General features: G+C 41.9%; 3 protein-coding genes across 3 annotated transcripts in view; 2 read left to right on the top strand and 1 right to left on the bottom strand.

Moving 5' to 3' along the window:
• ARMC2 (armadillo repeat containing 2) overlaps positions 1-11,340 on the top strand; it is a 63,917-nt gene extending 52,577 nt beyond the window's left edge. Inside the window, exons 14-18 of the mRNA XM_075708082.1 lie at positions 957-1,079; positions 2,630-2,743; positions 4,179-4,311; positions 6,612-6,769; positions 11,201-11,340. Of these exons, the coding sequence (XP_075564197.1) occupies positions 957-1,079; positions 2,630-2,743; positions 4,179-4,311; positions 6,612-6,769; positions 11,201-11,340 (668 nt within the window). The remainder of the gene's footprint in view (positions 1-956; positions 1,080-2,629; positions 2,744-4,178; positions 4,312-6,611; positions 6,770-11,200) is intronic.
• The window catches only part of FOXO3 (forkhead box O3), a 272,533-nt gene that overhangs the window by 240,101 nt on the left and 14,036 nt on the right, over positions 1-18,396 (top strand). The gene's annotated exons all lie outside the window — the stretch shown is intronic.
• The window catches only part of SESN1 (sestrin 1), an 82,798-nt gene continuing 80,318 nt past the window's right edge, over positions 15,917-18,396 (bottom strand). Inside the window, exon 10 of the mRNA XM_075706832.1 lies at positions 15,917-16,991. Coding sequence (XP_075562947.1) covers positions 16,905-16,991 — 87 coding nt within the window. The 3' untranslated portion in view covers positions 15,917-16,904. The remainder of the gene's footprint in view (positions 16,992-18,396) is intronic.

Raw genomic sequence — 18,396 nt, 5'->3', positions numbered from 1 at the left:
CTTTGTAAATCTAATTACAGGCTAGGACTGGGCAGTCTGTTCTCCCCATAACAAGGTTTAGCAGCGAGAAGATAGGTCTCAAAGAACTCAGTATATTTTAGTGTGTGATGAGAACATTAAATATTATGTAAAGACAATCAACCTGATTATATGCTAGTTGACCAGTCTTACCCACCAGCCATGGGGGATTAGAGAAGGCAGACTCCCAACTTCATCCATTCTGTCTTAAGCCCTGTAGAAACTTCCTGGGTTGGAACTGTCTTAATCATCGTGTAAGTGCTTTTGAGCCTCAAAGCTTCTCTCTGCCACCCTCCCCTCTTCTTGAGCACTATATCAGTTAGTTTACTACAAAATGTTCTCTATGCCTGTGAACTTACACCTCTTTTATTTCCTTCGCTCTTGGTTTCTGAGGCTAGATTCCTCAGATAAATTGGTATACACAACTTTCAGACTTGCTGGTGTAATTCTACACTGCCTAACACTCTGTCACGAACTGTAAGAGAGAGAATCTTTCAAATATTGTTAAAGAAGTCTTCCCCCCCCCCAGTTTTGCATGGTACCTGACATTTCAGTATAATAGTCCTTGGTATTTCTCTGTGTCTATCACACAGGCCTATTTCTGCATGTGTGTTCTCCTCAGTTCCATCTTAAAACAGCAAATAGGATCTGTAAAATGTCTTAACTAACTAGATTTTAAACCATGTTGCCTTAGTCACAACCATTTCTGTAGATGAAGAGCTGGAAAGAGTGACTTTGTATTGCCATTTTTGGATCAGCCGTTCCTGTTAGCTTTTGCCATGTTACTGAAAAACAGAATAGTTGTCTGTAATAGTGGCCACGTAAACTATGATTCAGTTTGCTTCTGAGATACAATGCACTGCTAAGTTAGACTCATATGCGTGTGTGTATCTGCATATGCATATGTTTTTGTTTTGTTTTGTTTTTTTTACTATCAGAATATAAGTCAGTTGATGACTGTGAGGAGTTGGTCATCAATGCTGCCACAACAATTAACAATTTATCCTACTACAAAGTGAAGAGTTCTGCTGTTCAAGACAAGAAGCTGCACATTGCTGAAAGTAAGGACTTTTAAACTAGTACTTTTTACATAGCTTTTTGAAAGTGGAAGTTATTCATGCTATATTTTGACCCTACAGAATATAAAGACACTGATAGTGTTTTGTGGTATCATATTGCAGGAATACAAAGTTCATAGGGCTAAATTCTTCCCATAATTATTTCTCATTCTTTTGGAACATAATTCTATGACTTGTGTGAAAATAGTTAAAATTGTAGAGAGTCTATGCCTTGCATACCTTTCTCTCTAAATAGACAAGACATGGGGGAGAGACAGAGCCTGAAGTTTGCACAACAGGTAGAATGAGGAGTAGAAAAAAATATTCTGGCTGTCAGCCTAGTGCCCTGACTGGTAGGCATCATATTCTCTCTAGGTAACAGTTCTGCTGTTCTGTCATGAGCCATTTTATCACACGTAAGCCAGCTGTCTCTTATTGCCAGTCAGAGAAATGTGGAAACAAATTACTTCTCTGCCTGTCCCATTTGCTCTCCCTCTCCTGTTTTTATTGTTAGCATGTGGAACCAGTCCCATCAGCTTTCCTCTGCCTGAACTGAGGAGAGAGAAAACCTTTTGATGGAAGACCAGCAGGCTTCCTCCTCCAGGAGACATTTTGAGAATACTTGCTGTTTGATACAAGTGGTGCATCCCAAAGACAAAAAATAATCATTTCAGATGTCTCTTTAAGACAAGTTCAAGGCATGTTCAGTATTGCAACATTCAAAGACGGAAGTAATGGGGATGAAGCCAACCTCTTTTCTATATTTTTTCCTCTCACTTTTCTGTGGTAGAAGGGTTAAGGGTTGACTGATTTAAGTCCTTTATGTGATGGACTGATTTCAGTGGTTCACTTCATACTCACAGAAGACTGATAAATGTAACTTCTGTAATGTTGCTCCTTTGCTGTGCACCGAAAACCTACATGATGGTAGCTCTTCCTAGGAAATGCAGAAGGTCTCATTCTATCTGCTGGAGTTACATGCTAATCATATGTGAAACTGCTAAGCAGGAAAGCAGCAAGCAAATGCTTCAGACAAGGGGCAATATTAAGTAGCTGTTCAGAGAAAATGTGTTTGCTTGTTATAGCAGCACTGAGAGAAAACAGAGATAATGTCAGAAAATAACTTGAGTTTTAGGAGACATCCCACCATAAGACCATCTGTTCAGGATCTAAATCAATTCTCTTATATATTACAACATTTTCTTCTTCTTTGTCTTCCTGGATTTTCACATGAGCCCACTCAAAACTGCATAGCAAAACTGGCTCCCATTATTACAACTGTGCTTAGGCTATCTTCATAACTCCTCATTTGTTCCTTGCATTTAGCCCCATATTGGAGCTCTTTGTCTCATCTTCAAAGCCTTACACAATTTAGCTCTTGTTCTACCATCAGCTCACCCCCTTCACTGCAACCAGACAGGCAGATAACTGTTCCCATTTATTACATTTATTGCTGTTGCTGCTTGCATTCTGGTATTTATTGATAAAAAGCCAAGCACATATTTGTGATATACAACTAATTGTTTTTATTTCATTTCTCTGCAAACCAATAGTGCTTTTAAAGCTGTTAATGAGCAACAATATGGATGGAGTTGTGGAGGCTGTCAGAGTCTTTGGCAATCTTTCCCAGTATCATGAGATCTGTGACTTCATTGTACAGAAAAAGAGTGAGTTACTTTTGCATTTGTTAAGAGTCCTGTTTTTAAATGTCCATAGTTCTGAAAAGGAGAGACTGTTAATAAGCTGTCTCAGTTAAAGGGTAGAAGCAATCTTCTCTGATGTTTTGCAAATTAGGCAAATGTTAGAATCCAATAGTAGTCATTACAAACACCACATTATTTCAGTTTCATTAAAATGGAAATATTGCAGTAGAAAAAATGTGCCATGGTGTGCCTTCACAAAGGTTAATACTACAAAAACTCTGTTTTTCCTAAAGATTATAATTTTGAAATTTCCCTTCACTCCTTCAATTTCTCAAGTCCTACAGGTTGGTACTGATATGATACGATATAAAATGAAAATCCAGTGTAATTCTCATTTAGGTTCATAATCACAAGTTTTTTATTCCTGTGTTCAGCAGTTTGTTAGTGCTTTGTAACATGCATTTAAGATTTTTGACTACGTCAACAAAGAGACCTCCTCTTTGCCTCTGGGTGAAGTAGGATGCAAGTCTTCTCAGGTCCTTCTGCTTTGGGTGTCTAAAGAGCTTCGGGAAAAATGGCAACTCTTTGCTATCCACAGAGTTGGATGTGTCATAGGTTTAATTAAACACCAGTTCACCGTAAATTTTTTGTATCTGCCTGTCAGTGCTCAAAGTGAGATGATATGCCACAATATACAACCCCTTCTTTCAAGGGTGGACATATCACCACTTTTGGAGGAGCAGGTATTTGCAAAGGGAGAACTGACATTCAGTAGCAGGTTGCTGATGAGCTGTCTCAGTTGAAGAACTGAATTTTCCCCCTTGGAGAGATCGTGGTGTCAGTGCGCTGAGCTCAGGAAGAGCTGAGAGGCTGCATCTCCATTAGGCAAGACTGACTCCCTTGCTGGGGTTGCCTTTCACTGCCTACCGAGTCCAGCGTCAGCAAGTGCCGCGAGATGCTGCACGTCCAGCGCCTGCTTCTTGCCTGTCTCCCGCAGGAGTCCCAGGCTGCAGCAGTCCCAGCTGGACTTGGTGCAGTGTAGAGCAGCCCTGCCACTCACGGGGCTAAGAACTTCCCTCTGAGCACCAAATGCCAAATCCTAGCAGTTTCGGCTGACTGTGAGGAGGGTGATACTTCTAAGAAATAAGCTGTAATTCAGTTCAGGTGAACTTAACCTTTTCTGATTGGCTTTTCACATTACTTTGGTGTATTTTTGTAACTAGAATTTTGTACGTGTTGCTTCAAAGAAAGCTGGTGATCAGCGTGATGTAATAACGGCTGTTACTCTGGCTTGTGCCCATTCTACAAATGTCACAGTACTATGCTACAAGGTTAATTTTTTGGGTAGGGTATCCTGCATTTGACTGCTTTCTAAGTATACATGTTTAATAAGTATGTTGTAATGCCACTTGTGTGGTAAGTCAGTCTTTCCAGTAATATTGTTTCCTTTACAATCCAGTATACAAGTTTGTGATTGCTTTACTTGATGCCAAGAACCAAGATGTCTGCTTTTCTGCCTGTGGAGTTCTGCTCAATCTCACAGTAGATAAGAACAAACGGGCTCTTCTGATGGAAGAAGGAGGAATTGGAAAGTAAGTTCCTGATTATGCTTACGAAAAAGGCAAGCTCCAGTAGTTTGGCCAAAGAGTTTCAATCAGATTCTTTTTTATTGGAGCCAATAACTTGTAATAAGGATACACACTTAATAGCTATTCAGCATCTAATGTTCTTCAAGAAAAAGCCTTTCATATTCTTTCATATGTTTTTTGCAAAGGCATTACAGTGGTTTAGCCTACTGCAGAGCCAAGAACTGTAATTTCCCAAAGATCCTTCTGATACACGCGGCAGAGGAGAGTACCGTACAACAAAGCCACTAGGGCATGGCTTTGCAATAGCTGTTTATGCTTGACTTAACTGGATCCTATGTGGGCTAGAGTTAATAGGCACCATTAATGTGTATCTGTCGTAAGTGTGAAGATTACTTCAAGAACTATGATACCCCACATGGTCTCTTGCAATTTTTCTAACTACTTAGTACTGCAGGGAGAGCTATCTGATGTAGCTGTGCTCGGCAGAAAATAAATAGCTCCTGGGACTCCTCTCTCTGAGAGTTCAACTTCAAGGCACTTATACTGTAAGTGGTATTAGATCTTGAAAAACCACTGTGGATGCAACACTTGTGGCTTTGATGTTGAGATAATAGCGGATCCAGCTTAATTGAAGCAACATGAAAGGTCATGTTCCTATGCTTGTAAAGCAGTTGTTACAACCCACATTTATGAAACAATATGCCTAACTTTGAAATGCTTTCCTGTTCATACCTCATATAATTACTTTTTTATACAATGTAAACAATGCATAGTCTGCTCATTCTTCCTTCCCATGGTCTAGTTAACTTACAAAATATAAAGCTGAAAAAGAATAATAAAAATAAGTTACGGGCAAACTGAATAATAAATGTGAGAAATTTCTATTATATAGAATTTCTATTATATAGAATGTAGAATATTCCGTAGAATATAGAATCATATAGAATATAGAATTTTCTATAATCTGTATGAAATTTTGTGAAGAAGGAAGGAAAAATAGTAACAGTACGGAATAAATCTAGAGAATTTGGAAGTGATCATTAAGGAGGTCATCCTGACTGTGCCAAACCAACTCTGTGGATTTTTGGAAATAAGGTTATTGTACCAATATATAGTGGCCCTAATAAAACATGGAATTAGTCTCATCAGAGAGTTAAACTTCAAAAAATTAGGGCAAGTTCTTTTGGCTTTTCATTAGATGCCTCCCGCTCTTTCCACAATGACTGCCTTCAGAGAGGAGAGAAAAAGCAAACCTCTTTTTGGTTGCTTTTCAATTACTGCTATTTTCAGCCATACCTGAGTGTAATAGTTATCCCATGTTCCCTTTACTAATCACCAGTTTATAAATCTCACAGCAAACTAGAGAAGTGAGGGAAAGAGGGGGGTCGTAGGGTTGGGGAAGAGAACAGCAGTGAAGGACTACTATTAGAGAGGTCACTAGGGACAGCAGGTGAAAAACAATGTTTACTTCTGCTGCCCCAGGACTTGTGAACACTGCTGTTTGGAACTCGGGATAGCTACTGTACGTAAGCTGGTGCAGGCAGAAAAGTTATAGCTTAATTTCAGAGTCCTGCTTTTGATCTAGCCTGGATTTGGTGTCTGCAAGGAAATGAGATGAGAAGAAAGGTCAAGAACCTAATGGTCCTTAATAAAACTGGCATTTCTGAGAGGAGTCCATTGGGAGTGCAGGCTGAGGAAATACAAGAAGGGGCGAGAGAGCCACAAAATAGTCAGACTTCACTGAATATAAGAGGTAATTCTGTGAGGCATGGAAGTAGCAAATTCCTTTGGATTTGTCTTCTGGTCAGATCCTCTGATGTGATAAGCTGGACGTTCTGACTGAAGCTTTTTCTGCATTCATACCATCTTTTCCAGATGAATTTGTGGTGCCTGATAAGGTTTGGCTTGCATTGCAATCTCTGCTCTAGTGGTAGCCACAGATTTGGGACAGTCACAGACTGTCATGAAATTTGTTGGAATTTTAGTGTCTTTGAGATGGTTACATTTGTGACATATGTGATTGAAATTGGTCAGTTGGTGTTAAAAAGTTATAGGGGATGGACAGATGCAGGCAGGCATACGCACATACGTGTAGACAAAAGGCATGTTCACAGCCTTAGGGAACAAGAGTAAATGAAAAGGGGGAAGTTACTGAGGAAGAAAGTAGCATCTTAAGTTTATTAATGTAGAATTTTCCTGCAAACTTTCATGGAGTTCGCACACATTTCTAGACTGCCTGGATTTTGAAGGGCTCAGGAGAAAACTACATGGAGCAAAACACTGTTTTTGTTTGATACTGACAGGTTAGTTGACTGTTTACGAGACTTTGGGCCAGCTGACTGGCAGCTGGCTTGTTTGATATGCAAAACCCTGTGGAACTACAGTGAAAACATCACAAGTGCGGCCTCATGCTTTGGAGAAGATACCGACGCATTGCTGGTGCTGCTCACATCACTCTTAGGTGAGATGCATAATCTTGGTCTCTTTTCCTTAATAAGCGAAATAGAAGCAGCAAAACCGAAGCAGTATTGGTTTGGGTGGGAAGTCTGTCATGCAGCTTTAAGTGGTTGGCCGGTATAGACTATCCAGCAACACAGTGGTCTATTGCCATTCAGCACATTCCCTCAGATCTTACAGATTGCCAAGGTGGAATTGGCCGCTGTCGCTCCCCACTCTAGTTTGTCTAGTTAGCATGCCACTAATGCTTTTCACCAGCTGCCTTCTTGTCTGCTTGAGCCAAGTATCCCATAGACCTTCAGCACGGAACATCCTTTTCGCTGGATGTGGGCCCTTCCGGCCTCAAAGGTCATTGCTGGTATTGACAGAAGTGGGGGCTCAGCTGTGATGCACCCCGTTACGGCACAGCACACACCAGGCAGTCTGGGGAATATGGCTTTTCCCCTTAGTTGGAGGGCTCTGTGGTGCAACAGGCTGAGCTTGCTGCTTGTGACAAGAGTCCCTTGGCCACCCTTCTTTTCTCACCACGGTCTCCTTGTGGGCAAGGACAACATCCTGGCAATTTCTCATCTGCTCCCTAAAGCTAGGGAGGGTGTTCTCCACAAATACAGGCTGGAAGGTGTCTACAAGTGAATGTTGAGACCCTGATTCGCTTACCCAGTTGTATCTTTTCATCTGTATATTAATGTTTGTTTCAAATTTTAAAGAGTTTAATTGCTATGTAATAGTCCTATAGTCACTATATTTAATTTTCCTTCTTTATGAGCACTGCTTTGGTTATGATTTTATTTTGGGTAGGTCATTTGCAATTATATTTTAAAAAAATTTTTAAATGTAAATGAAATTGAAGCAAACGTTAACTAATTTTGATTTTATTTTAATTGGAAATTTACTAAAGATGTATGCTTGCTGTGGAGAATGCTGCATGTTAGTCAGACCCAGCTAGGAAGTGAGATCCCCATGGTCTCTTTTGTTTTTAGACAATCAGAAAAATGGATGGACTTGTGAGCAGTTTTTTCCAGTTACAGCAGAATTACTGTTATTCATTGTTGTAATCATTCCTTGCATTACATTCCTTGCTATGATAGAGTATATCTTACTGTGGGCAGTAATTCTATCTATTTATCTGAAAAGACTCAGTGGGTCAAGATCATTAGTGCACTTTTTAACATTCTGCAACAGAACTGCAAACTTTACAGCCACAATCATGCTTGAATTTTCTGGCATGCAGCAAGGAATATATATCTTTGTTTTGGAAAATTCTTACTTATTCTTTCCTCTGCATTTAACACTGCTTATTCCAACAATTAATTTGACTGCAGAGGCCAGGCTGGGTAGTAAGTGGAACTCTCATTAACTCGTGCAGCTTTCATGAACTGGAAGTTCATGTACAATTGCAATTGCAGTTACAATTGCAATTGTAATGCAACTGTAATGACGATTAATTAAAAATAGGTCAGAATTAAATCAGAAAGCTAGTCTTTCTTCACACTATAGTCAGAAGAGTAGCTGTAGAAAAAACACATCCTACTCACTGGATCTGGTTTCTCTGTGTGTTAAGAGCCAACAAATTTTAGTAATAGCAGCTGGTTAATATTGTCCTGCATCTTCCTTCTCCCATTGTATACAGTAAGAGCCTTGAACCGTCGTTCCTCTGATTCTATCATTCAGGAAGCAGGAGGCAACTGCTGACGGTCAGTGGACTGTACTTAAGCATCAGCACGCCCTCAGGAAGCGGAAAAAGTGGAGCATGGCACAGCAGACACCTCACTTCACCTGCTGTGCTTGGCCTCCTCCCCTTTATTTTTCTTTCCCCTACCTGGCACAAGATGACACAAGATATGAGGGAGCCAAAAGGGAGCGGAAATAGCCTGAAAAGATGTTGGGCCTGAGAAAGGCTGGACAAAAGGCACCATTTGTTTTTCTTTTTCCCTGCCTGATCCCAGTGGCCTGAGACGCAGTGGCACTGCTTTCTAATGGCACTGTCATTTACCACCTTTCAGCTGCTTTTGGGTCTCATGTCACTTTTTTGGCTCAGAGCTCCTGGAGGCTGGTGTTTCCAGGCCCCTGGCAGCAGCTTTGCCTTGCCCCAGTCCCTTAGGAGCAGCAGCGGACATGAGCTTCTGTCTTGAGAACATTCTTTTGTTTGGTCATTCAGTGAAATCTCCTTTCTACCTCTCCTGTTCCAGACTTTTCTTCTGCTCACCTTTACCTCCACTGTCAATTCAAGGAGGTTATTTTGGAATCTCAGTACATGTGAACTCTTTCATGGCGTGATACCAGCTTCCAGGGCTCCTGGCCCCTATCTTGCCAGAGTTACAGGGATGGGTAGCCCTTGCAGACTGGAGTCTGTACTCCAGTTTTCAGCTTCCCCCATAGCAGTCTTGTTCCTGGGCTTGCAGCCAGTTCATATGCTGTTTGGCCAGTACCCAATTTTGCTAGTTTTGAGGAGGATCGTGGGAAAATTAAATTATCTGAGGATGCACAGCTTGCACGTGGGACACTGATCCCTGCTGATCCCCAGTGTTACTCACATTCTGCTTTGGGAAATTTACTGTTTTGGTTCAACACTTCAGCTTTTGAACTGGTTCTGACCCTTGTTCTTGTAGGCTGGAATTCCTGACCTCAGTGATTCCATAAACATTCAATCAACTTCTGGGGGGCACAGCTGTCTACTAAAAGGGAGAAATGTCTCTTGCTGTGTTAGAAGATAGTTAATTTGGGTAGAAGAATCATTTCAGGTGTAGGCAAAGCAATTCTCCCTGAAAACAAAAAACATAACCCCTTATCTTCCTCTTCAGGGTCTCTCACTTATCTGCTGCTCAGATTCATTCTAGATATGTTGGGCTACTGTGACAGTGATAGGACAAGAACTAATGGGCACAAGTTGCAATAAGAAAAATTCCACTTCTTAAATATTAGGAAAAGACGTTTCCACCACGGCAAGGGTCAAGCACTGGAACAGGCTTCTCAGAAAGGCTGTGGAATCTCTATCCTTGGAGATATTGAATACTCAACAGTACATGGACCAGAGCAACCTGATCTACAGTGGCTCTGCTCCAGAGGTCCTGTCCAACCTAAATTATCCTATGATACCATCAAATATAGATCTGGTGTCTCAGTCTGGATTTAATCTCTGATTACAGGGTTTCTTCCTGCAGAGATAGATGTGTCTTCCTTTTTGAAAGAATGAGGGTTTTTTCCTCTTTATTTTATTACAGACAGCCTCGAAATGGCATCCTCTCTTTAGGCAGAATCCCTTTTGGAATCTACCTCACAATCAGCATCTCTTTAATTTTGGTAATTTAGAACACTGTAGTGGCATAGAAGTCAAGTATTGTTGGCAGTTACTGGTAACTTTCTATGAAATGGAGCCCATCTGCATGAGAGAGTAATGTTGTCTCTTCCTTTACAGCTGTTGCAGCTCAGGCCATGTGCTCTGCATAGGCAGGCACCTTGGCATTCTTTTAAATGGGAATAGTTGCTGTTTGCTCTTTTCTACACAAAGTTTGACTCAAAATGTGGGTAACTGAAGTTTCTTTTCAGCTCCAAGTTGTCTTTCACCTGCTGTGAATGTGCAGTAAGCTCCCTTACAGAGTTATTTAAGATTGTGAATCTGGTGCTCTTTCATAGTCTAGGACAAAGGTAAGTCACACTGCCCACTGAGTGCAGGATTGTGTCTTCATTTTAGGTCCATTTATGGCCTAAAGGCTGTCAAATATCCTTCTACTAAACTGTATGAAAACATTTGTTCAGCATTATGAGTTGTGTTTGTAGATTCCTGATTCAGGAGCATGCTTTTGGTTGCAGACTAGTTTCTCTTTTCTGTAAGGGTTTGTTTCTTTGCCATATCCAATGCCAGGCAAAACGGAGGGGGAATGATGACTGATGACTTCCTTTCATTCCTAACATTGCTTGTCTTTATTAAGGGAGTCCTATTATTTATGAGGTTTGTGAGGAAGGGAGGGTATCAGTAATACAGTAACCAGTGTGGTTCGTGTTCTTTAAGTGTGATAGTGGGTACAGTTTGAAAGAATCTTTATGAACCAGATGAGCAAAGCATTTGTGACAGGAAAAACATAGTTGTACTTAGATAAGTATGATTACTTACATTAGCAAACCTGCTGTGAATAATGTTAAAACCTGAGTAGTTTCCAGGCTGACAGTCACAGTAAATGCTTGATCTTGGAGACACAGGTCAGCTACATCTGTGAGGTGTGAGAATAATAGAGCCTGCAATACACTTTTTACTGTTTTACTGACCTTAACATTATTTTCAGTTAAAGCTAAGTCCCTCAGACAGTGGTGCTTAGTTAAACATGGAGTTGTTTTTAAGCCATCAACATACACAACTGCTAAGCTGTATGTGCTGGGGTCAAAAAATACATGGTTGGGTATTTTTCAGAACTGATGATGATATTTTCCTTGATTACAGATGAAGAGCTAGCTTTGGATTACAGCCTCGACAGAGATTTAAGGGACTACCACAAACTATATTGGGAAAGAGAGTTCAAACCTGTGGCAGAAAAACTTCTTGACAGAATACAAAGCCATCACTCCTTTCTTCCAGTGTGACTATCACTCCATTTTAATCAGTCTTGTTTTTGGGGGTTTTTTTTGAGGTGTAGATTGTACAGCTTTGTATTTCTTATATACCTGTACATTGCCACTGGTAAGTAAGTTGGAGAGCATGGGAAGTTAATTTTTAAAAAGTCAGTAAAGCCTGGCATTTATATACTGGATACTGTCTTTTGAGAAGCTGGTATGAAATTTTTGCATGTGTAATTACTTTTTACAATATATTTGAGCTGATCGAGCAGCTGTTCAGTGTGATTTGTCTATTAATTGCATAGTTTCTTGGCTGGGAAAATGGAACAAAAGCATTTTCTGAACTTTTCATTTTTAAAAGGTAAATTACCACTGGGTACCTGAACCTCTGTGGTACCAAAAATGCTGTGCACTATAAAAGAATGTTACATGACAGGAGCCACATCTTACCTACAGACTTTGACACACTTTTGCTTTATATGAAATTCTGCAACAGAGTAACCCAAATGCCATTGGGGCATTCTGCTGTGTTATATCACAAGCTTCGCTCTTCGGATTGAACACTGTCAATGGTCAGGGGGAAAGTTGCTCCCCTTTCCTTTGGAGATTCCACTTTCTTTACCCGATCCTGTGTGGCTAGGGTATCCCAGGCTCCTGCCTCGGTGCTTGTGGGATATAGGTCCAGCTATGCTGGAAAGAGGCTTTTCTGAATTGGGGCTTCACATCTTAAGGCAAAACACCATATCCCTGATGTAAGAGAAGATTTTTAGCTAGTCTGGTGTGTTCTTCTTTCAGTTGTTCTATGTTCCCAGGAGCCACCTGTGTGCCTGTACTTCTCAGCCCGTCTCCCCTGGGCTCGTGTCTCCAGCCATGGGGCAGACAAAGTCTCTACATCCTTCACGTTCCTTCTGACTGCTGCTGGCTTGTTTATTGCTCAGTTTTCATCCTGTCAGTGTTTAGAAGCCCCGGCTTTTAGCCCACAGATTAGCTCCGCAGGTGCATTGCTGGCCTCAAGCATTAACAGCCCAATTAGCTACAGAAAGCTATTTGTCTCTTTTCTGACCTCAGATTACTAATAAAAAAGCACTGTGCGAGGGGCTGCCAGGCTCCTGGCTCTGATCCTGAGGGGCAGCGGCCTCACATGGCGCTGCGTGCGCCAGGAGAGCAAGGCTCCAGCCTGGCAATCCCTGTGGAGAGGCTGGGGGAATTTGTGTTTCCGAGGCAGCAATTCAGAGCTCCCTCAGTGGCACCGCTGAACCTTCGGAGGCTCAGCAGTTCAGTACAGTTTCGCTCCAACAACAGCTCCACTGAGCTCAAAAAGATCTTAATTATCATTCTTTCTTTTGCCATTTTAATTTTAGCTGAAGTTGAGGGGGAAGACAAATAGCTTCAGTGCCCCATTTGTTTCTTGGAAAAAAGAATGGATTTGCTTTTTGGGGGTATTAAAGAAAGGATGATGGGTAAGTACTCCCCTGCAGGGAGGGAGGTAGAAGCATTCGTTCTTGGCATTCGCATCAAGGCAAAAGGCAGGCAAAGAGCAGGCCGTGTAACGCAGGGTGGGGATGCAGTGAAAAAGGAAAGGCATTGTGGCCAAGTCCTGTCAGCAGGTCTAATCAGAATTGACAAGCGCTGAGCATCTATCAGAAGGCAGCCTGAAACTGATGTTTTGCTCAAGTCAAGTCAAGGTGGATACGTAGGCAATTAGGATTCACTCAAAAGAAAATGCTACTTACATCAGTCATTAGCAATCGAACTGTACGCAAGGGCCTGGAGTGCTGCGGAGCATGTCCTGTAGCACTGGGCAAATTTGGGTATCCCGTAGTGGAGCGTAAAGCTGGGGCAGGTGCTGTGCGTGAGCTCCAGCCTTGTGTTCAGGGTTTGGGCTGCTTTGGGAAGAGGTGCGTTCAGGCACGCTGGGTCAGGCAGAGAGGGCAGTGGAGGCCTCAGAGCACCAAAGGGCAAAACCCAGCAGTGGCTCCTGTGGAGCTGTACGGGCCCCATGTCTTTCTCAGAACAAAACTTGTGGGTAACAAGAACAAGCCCCAAAATGCTGAATTTCTGATGTATTCTGATGGCTGCTTCTACCATTTGGGTGTCTTTGCCACAAACTCCACCATTTTCTTGTTTTTTAAAGACTAACCCCGGCACCATCTTTGGTTGCCACTGTGCTTAACAGCCTCGCTTATTCTCGTCTGCTTAGGACCACAACCGCCTCAGCATTTTTAATGGAAAAATCCCCAAACATTTTCAGGCCCTTTCTCCAAAGTATGTAGCTTTGTGTGTATTGAGGACTGTCTGCGTGTCATGGTTAGTGCTCCATTTGCAAATGTGACCGTGTGAAGCCACTCACACACGCATGCACACTCTGCAGTGTTTACTGCTTGAAAAGGAAGAGAGTGCCTGCAGGCACCTGCATGTGTCTGGAGAGCGTAGGATGCAAACGGCCAGTTTAGGCTTCTCAGAAAATTTCATGTCAACCTTTGATCCCCTGCCCCCCCCCCCCCCCCCCCCAAAAAAAAAGCAGCAGGAGAATGAGGTGCTGCAGAAACTCCATTTACAGAATGGGAAAACACTTCTGTGTCCTTAGGCATAGCTTAGCTTTATGATATGCCTTTAGACAGGAAAGTTTTGCTCTGTTTTTGGAACATTAAAAATCCTGTATTTTTAGTTAAGAGGAAACAGCAGATGCTTCCTGTTAGTCACAATTTTTGACAGTTTATTAATCTTTCTACCCTACGTCTTTTTAGATGTTTTACCTTCTTAGACTATAAGCTTAAAACTGTTCTCAGAATGTTCTGTAGTAAGAGAAACCAGTCTGAGCTAACTGAGAACCAGGCCAGGGGACAGAAAATCTAATTCTGCCTGTGGACTTGAGAAAAATCAGTTTCTTTCCTGCCTTGCAAATAAGGCTCCTACCTTCCTGTAAGCAGGTAGGAGTTTCTACACTTGAGTGTACTATAACCCCCATTACAGCCAGCTGTAGGAGTGTGTCCAGAAGAGTCTGTCACTCCCTTGTAGCAAATCCCCCTCCCGGTGCCTCTTGCCGTCCATTCCTCAGTTGGACTGCACAGACCTGACCATCCTTCTGATGCCAGGTATCCTTTCGGCTCTAGCCCATGAAGTTGAGCAGCCTAATCTGGAACTAAGTTCACTACTGAAGGATTTTAAAATCGGTTTAACTCTCAAAATAACATTTAGACCTAGTTACCAAAAATAAGTGATTATATAAACATACAGTTGGAACCTCCAATCACATCACATCCATTATCTGTTGTTGCAAATGAGTGGAATGCACCTCAGAAGAGAGAAGGAGCAATATGTTTTACTGAGGTAAAATCATAATTTTGACAAGAGTTCAATGAATTTGATGGAATTAAACTTTGTTAAACAGGGGTTTGCCCAGGTTCAATAAGTTTGATGGTAAGGTTCACCATATTAATCACTGCATGGAAGAAACATACAAAGGAAAATTGAGTTACACTCCAGTTAGAATGATTTACAGAGAGACTGGGGATGCAGAAGGGTAAGGAGGACCCTGCTGTTGAGTCACAAGGTTCAGAGCAGACCCCCTTGCTTTCTGAACTCCTCCTTGGAGAGGAATCCAGGGTCCGCTAGGTCCAAACCCTAGTCTCAGACCTGGGTCAATATTGGGTTTATGACTAAAGGATTATATATGCAAAATTTATGCAATGTTTCATTAGCATCAATTCAGTGTGCAATCGAAGTGACTAAGGCACAACTCAAAGTTACCATACTACAAGGTTATGCGTGATATCAGTCGCTTACCAAAGATGTGTCATTGGTAGAAGGTCTCTGTGCCTTGAGGAGCAACCTTGAGAGGTGTCCCAGCTCAAGGGGAGATCGCCGCCATGCAGCCATGCTGCCTAGCAGGGATTGTTCAAAGAAGGCTCCCTTAGGCTGTCACATTTATAGGATAAAGTGGTTGGCTCGGAGTCAAATTACATGCGATGGGGAAGGCACACAGGAGACTCCTTCTACCCACAACTTTCTTTGTTCCTTGATAAATGAGTCCTGGAAAAGCCACCCACTCTTCATGTGTTAATCACATGATCGGTGTTCCAAGCTCATATGCGTTGATGCTCACTGTGTCACTCTGCTCCTTTGTGGGTTCTGAGAGAACAGATTGAAACACGAGGAGTTCACAGCCTGACCACAGCTCAGGCCTTTACCTCCTTTGGAGCCTGCACCAAACTACTGCTGGTTTGGTTAAGAGGTCAAGTGCAGCCTTCATGCCTGTGAGGAAAGAGAAGACCCTATACGACAGAGTGTACCTGAAGAGAGGATGGAGGACTATGGGAAGGATGAAAACATCAGGAGTAGAGGAGAGGTGTTCCTACTGTAGTTTTAGTGAAGATCTAAATCTATTTTTTAAACTTTGTTTTCTCCCATCATTTTAGACTCAGTTGAGAAAGTTCGTGGTTTGTCATTTTGTTTGCTCAGTTACTGTTTCAAGCATTTTAAAATGGTCTTTGAACCAGTAAGTAAACCAGTAAGAACAGAAGCACAAAGTTAAAGCACACAAAAACACCAAGAGAAAAAGTTGTTAACTTTATTTAAAAAATACCAATAATACTGACAAATTTAAAAAGCAACTCACACTCATACAAAAGTATTCATGTGTTCTCCAAAACCACCGTATATTAAACGTCAGCATTTTAATTGTGTTTTGATTTACTAAAAATAGATGGTTTTTAGCCTAGTTATTTAAGCAACTGCAAAAATCAGTAAGACCAGCGTTGGGCATGTAATACAGTAGGACTGTTTGGCAGTCTAGAACAACATTCCCACACCTTGCCCTAGCTCCTGAACAGGTTATCAGTTCATCCTTGAAAACAGGACAAGAAGCTACTCGCCACTTCACGTAGTTAGATCTCTAAAGAGCTCTGAGGACTCGAGTCCTCTTCTTTCCATAGGAAGACCATTGCACTTCGGAGCTCACCAAATAATGCTGAACAGATGTCCTGTAGCATTTTAAGACTAAACTATTTGAGAAAACTGACTGCTATCTTTCAAATTATCAGTGTGGACAGAAGAGGTTTAGTTCTGATTAAAGAAATCTAAATAACAAGGCTTTTTTGAAACCACACACAATAAAGGCTCAGACAATAGCAGTGCTCACTTTCACTTTTAGCTTAACTGGAACAGCCTGTGTCTGTTCACTCCACCAGCACGAATAGCAGCATCAAGATTTTCTAAAATTATTCTCGTAGGGAAAGCAAATGTCATCAAGTCCCACTTCTTTTCACGCTCCAACTCCCATAGTATTTGCCTTAACACAAGATCTATATATCTATCATTTGCTATATTGCCACAAGTTCGTAGAGTGTCCCGTGCTGTCTAAAGCCAAAATACCATGAGCAGGCAGCACTTCTGCACAACCCTGTCAACTGCCAAGCATTCACTGCCGAGTGGCAGCAGTGATATTCCAAGCACGGAAATAGCTGAAACTAAAGGAGTTATGGCACAATGGGCATCTTAACTTATAGCTACCGTTGGTCCTGAGGCTTCGTATCTTCCTCTGCCACACTGCAGCTGCAGAACATTCCAACGTCGACAGGCAGCCGGAGACATCAGGTCATATAGCGAGTAATAGCTCTCAGAGCATAAAGTAGTTCGGCTTGCATCCGAGCTTCTACCAGAAGCAAATTTACATGGACCTTCGGGAAAGAAAAGAAGTTACACTTAAATGGTGCTCACAATAATGTACTCCAGCGAGAGGAAGTCTGTGGGGCTGTGGTGTTCCTATTAGTGCTCGCAATAGCAGTGGGGGAGCACTTTGCATGTCAGCTACTCGGGTAATGAGTGCTATCTGTAAAGCTTAGAATCATAGAATTGTTTAGGTTGGAAAAGACCTTTAAGATCATCAAGTCCAACCATTAACCTAAAGCTACCAAGTCCACCACTACACCAATTAAAGGTAGAGTAATAATTAATTTCATGTTTCCTGGCTTGGCAGCTGGATTATTTTTTAATGAAAGTAAAACTAGAATAGAAGCTTGCTGAGGGAGGAAAGACTGCACAAGCGCGGCACGTAGTACTGCAGCGCAATACAGCGCAAATAGTGCCGCAACGGGTCACAGGTATGCCTAAGCAGGGCCAGGTTTGTAGGAAGAGGGAGTCATCCTTTAGTAGACCAACTGGTTTTTTGGTCTGGAAAAAACAAACAAGCTTTCAAGCACACAAGCCCTTCTTCAGCAGCAGAGTACGCGCAGCTTGAAAGTAATTGTTCAAATTTAGCTTGATTAAAGTAATCAATTAAAGGCAAAGGGTGGTTGGTACCTGCGGAGCAGAGGGGGTTGTTAGCAAAGGAAGAGGCGATAAGGTCATTTGCCCCTGTGGGACAGAGAGAAACACACAGGTGATCACCACCCGAACAACATGGAGTGGTTAGCCGAGGTGAAGCACAAGAAAAATCATAACATGCCATAAAAATAACATCTTGACTGAGACAGGGGTGTTCAGTAGCCACCGGAGGTAAGAATTTTCATTCCCCAGCTCATCTCCTCAACGTCTTTACTGTATTTCTTTGAGGATGAGACCACAAACCACATGGCGGAGGGGGGGAAAAGTATCCTCTCCCTGACAGCAGGTTGGCTGTGAGTTTGTTCTGGCATGTAACGGCTGTGTGTGGTTTCATCGCATGATTTCCCATGAGGATGGGTGGCGACTGCATTCAGCGACACGTACATGTACGATCCTTGGATTCTGATGGCTATGGGGATGCAAAGTTTGGGGCTTTAAAGAAGGATTTGTGTGCTTGAAAAGCTCGTCTCTATCAGTCTAACCAAAACAAACATATGTAGTATTTTAACTTGAACAACCGTAAATCATTGTAGTTAGATTATCCTTACTGTAAGTGGGTATCCCTAAACTATTTTCACAAGGAGTTTAGCAAGAAACAGAGCCTCTGATGAAATGAACACTGATTAAGGCACATTTATGTTTCAGTGCTCTATCAGCATTCATTTTAAGTGAGGCCTAGAAATATTTTTCCAAAGAAAAAGTGTAGGACATGAACTTGACGGACTAGACATCCAAGGGTTAACAGCAAGAAATATTACA

Source organism: Pelecanus crispus, chromosome 3 (assembly GCF_030463565.1).
Source record: "Pelecanus crispus isolate bPelCri1 chromosome 3, bPelCri1.pri, whole genome shotgun sequence".
In the NCBI taxonomy this organism is placed as follows: Eukaryota; Metazoa; Chordata; class Aves; order Pelecaniformes; family Pelecanidae; genus Pelecanus; species Pelecanus crispus.
Note: the sequence above shows the minus strand (reverse complement) of the source record. Positions and strands in the feature narration are given on the sequence as shown.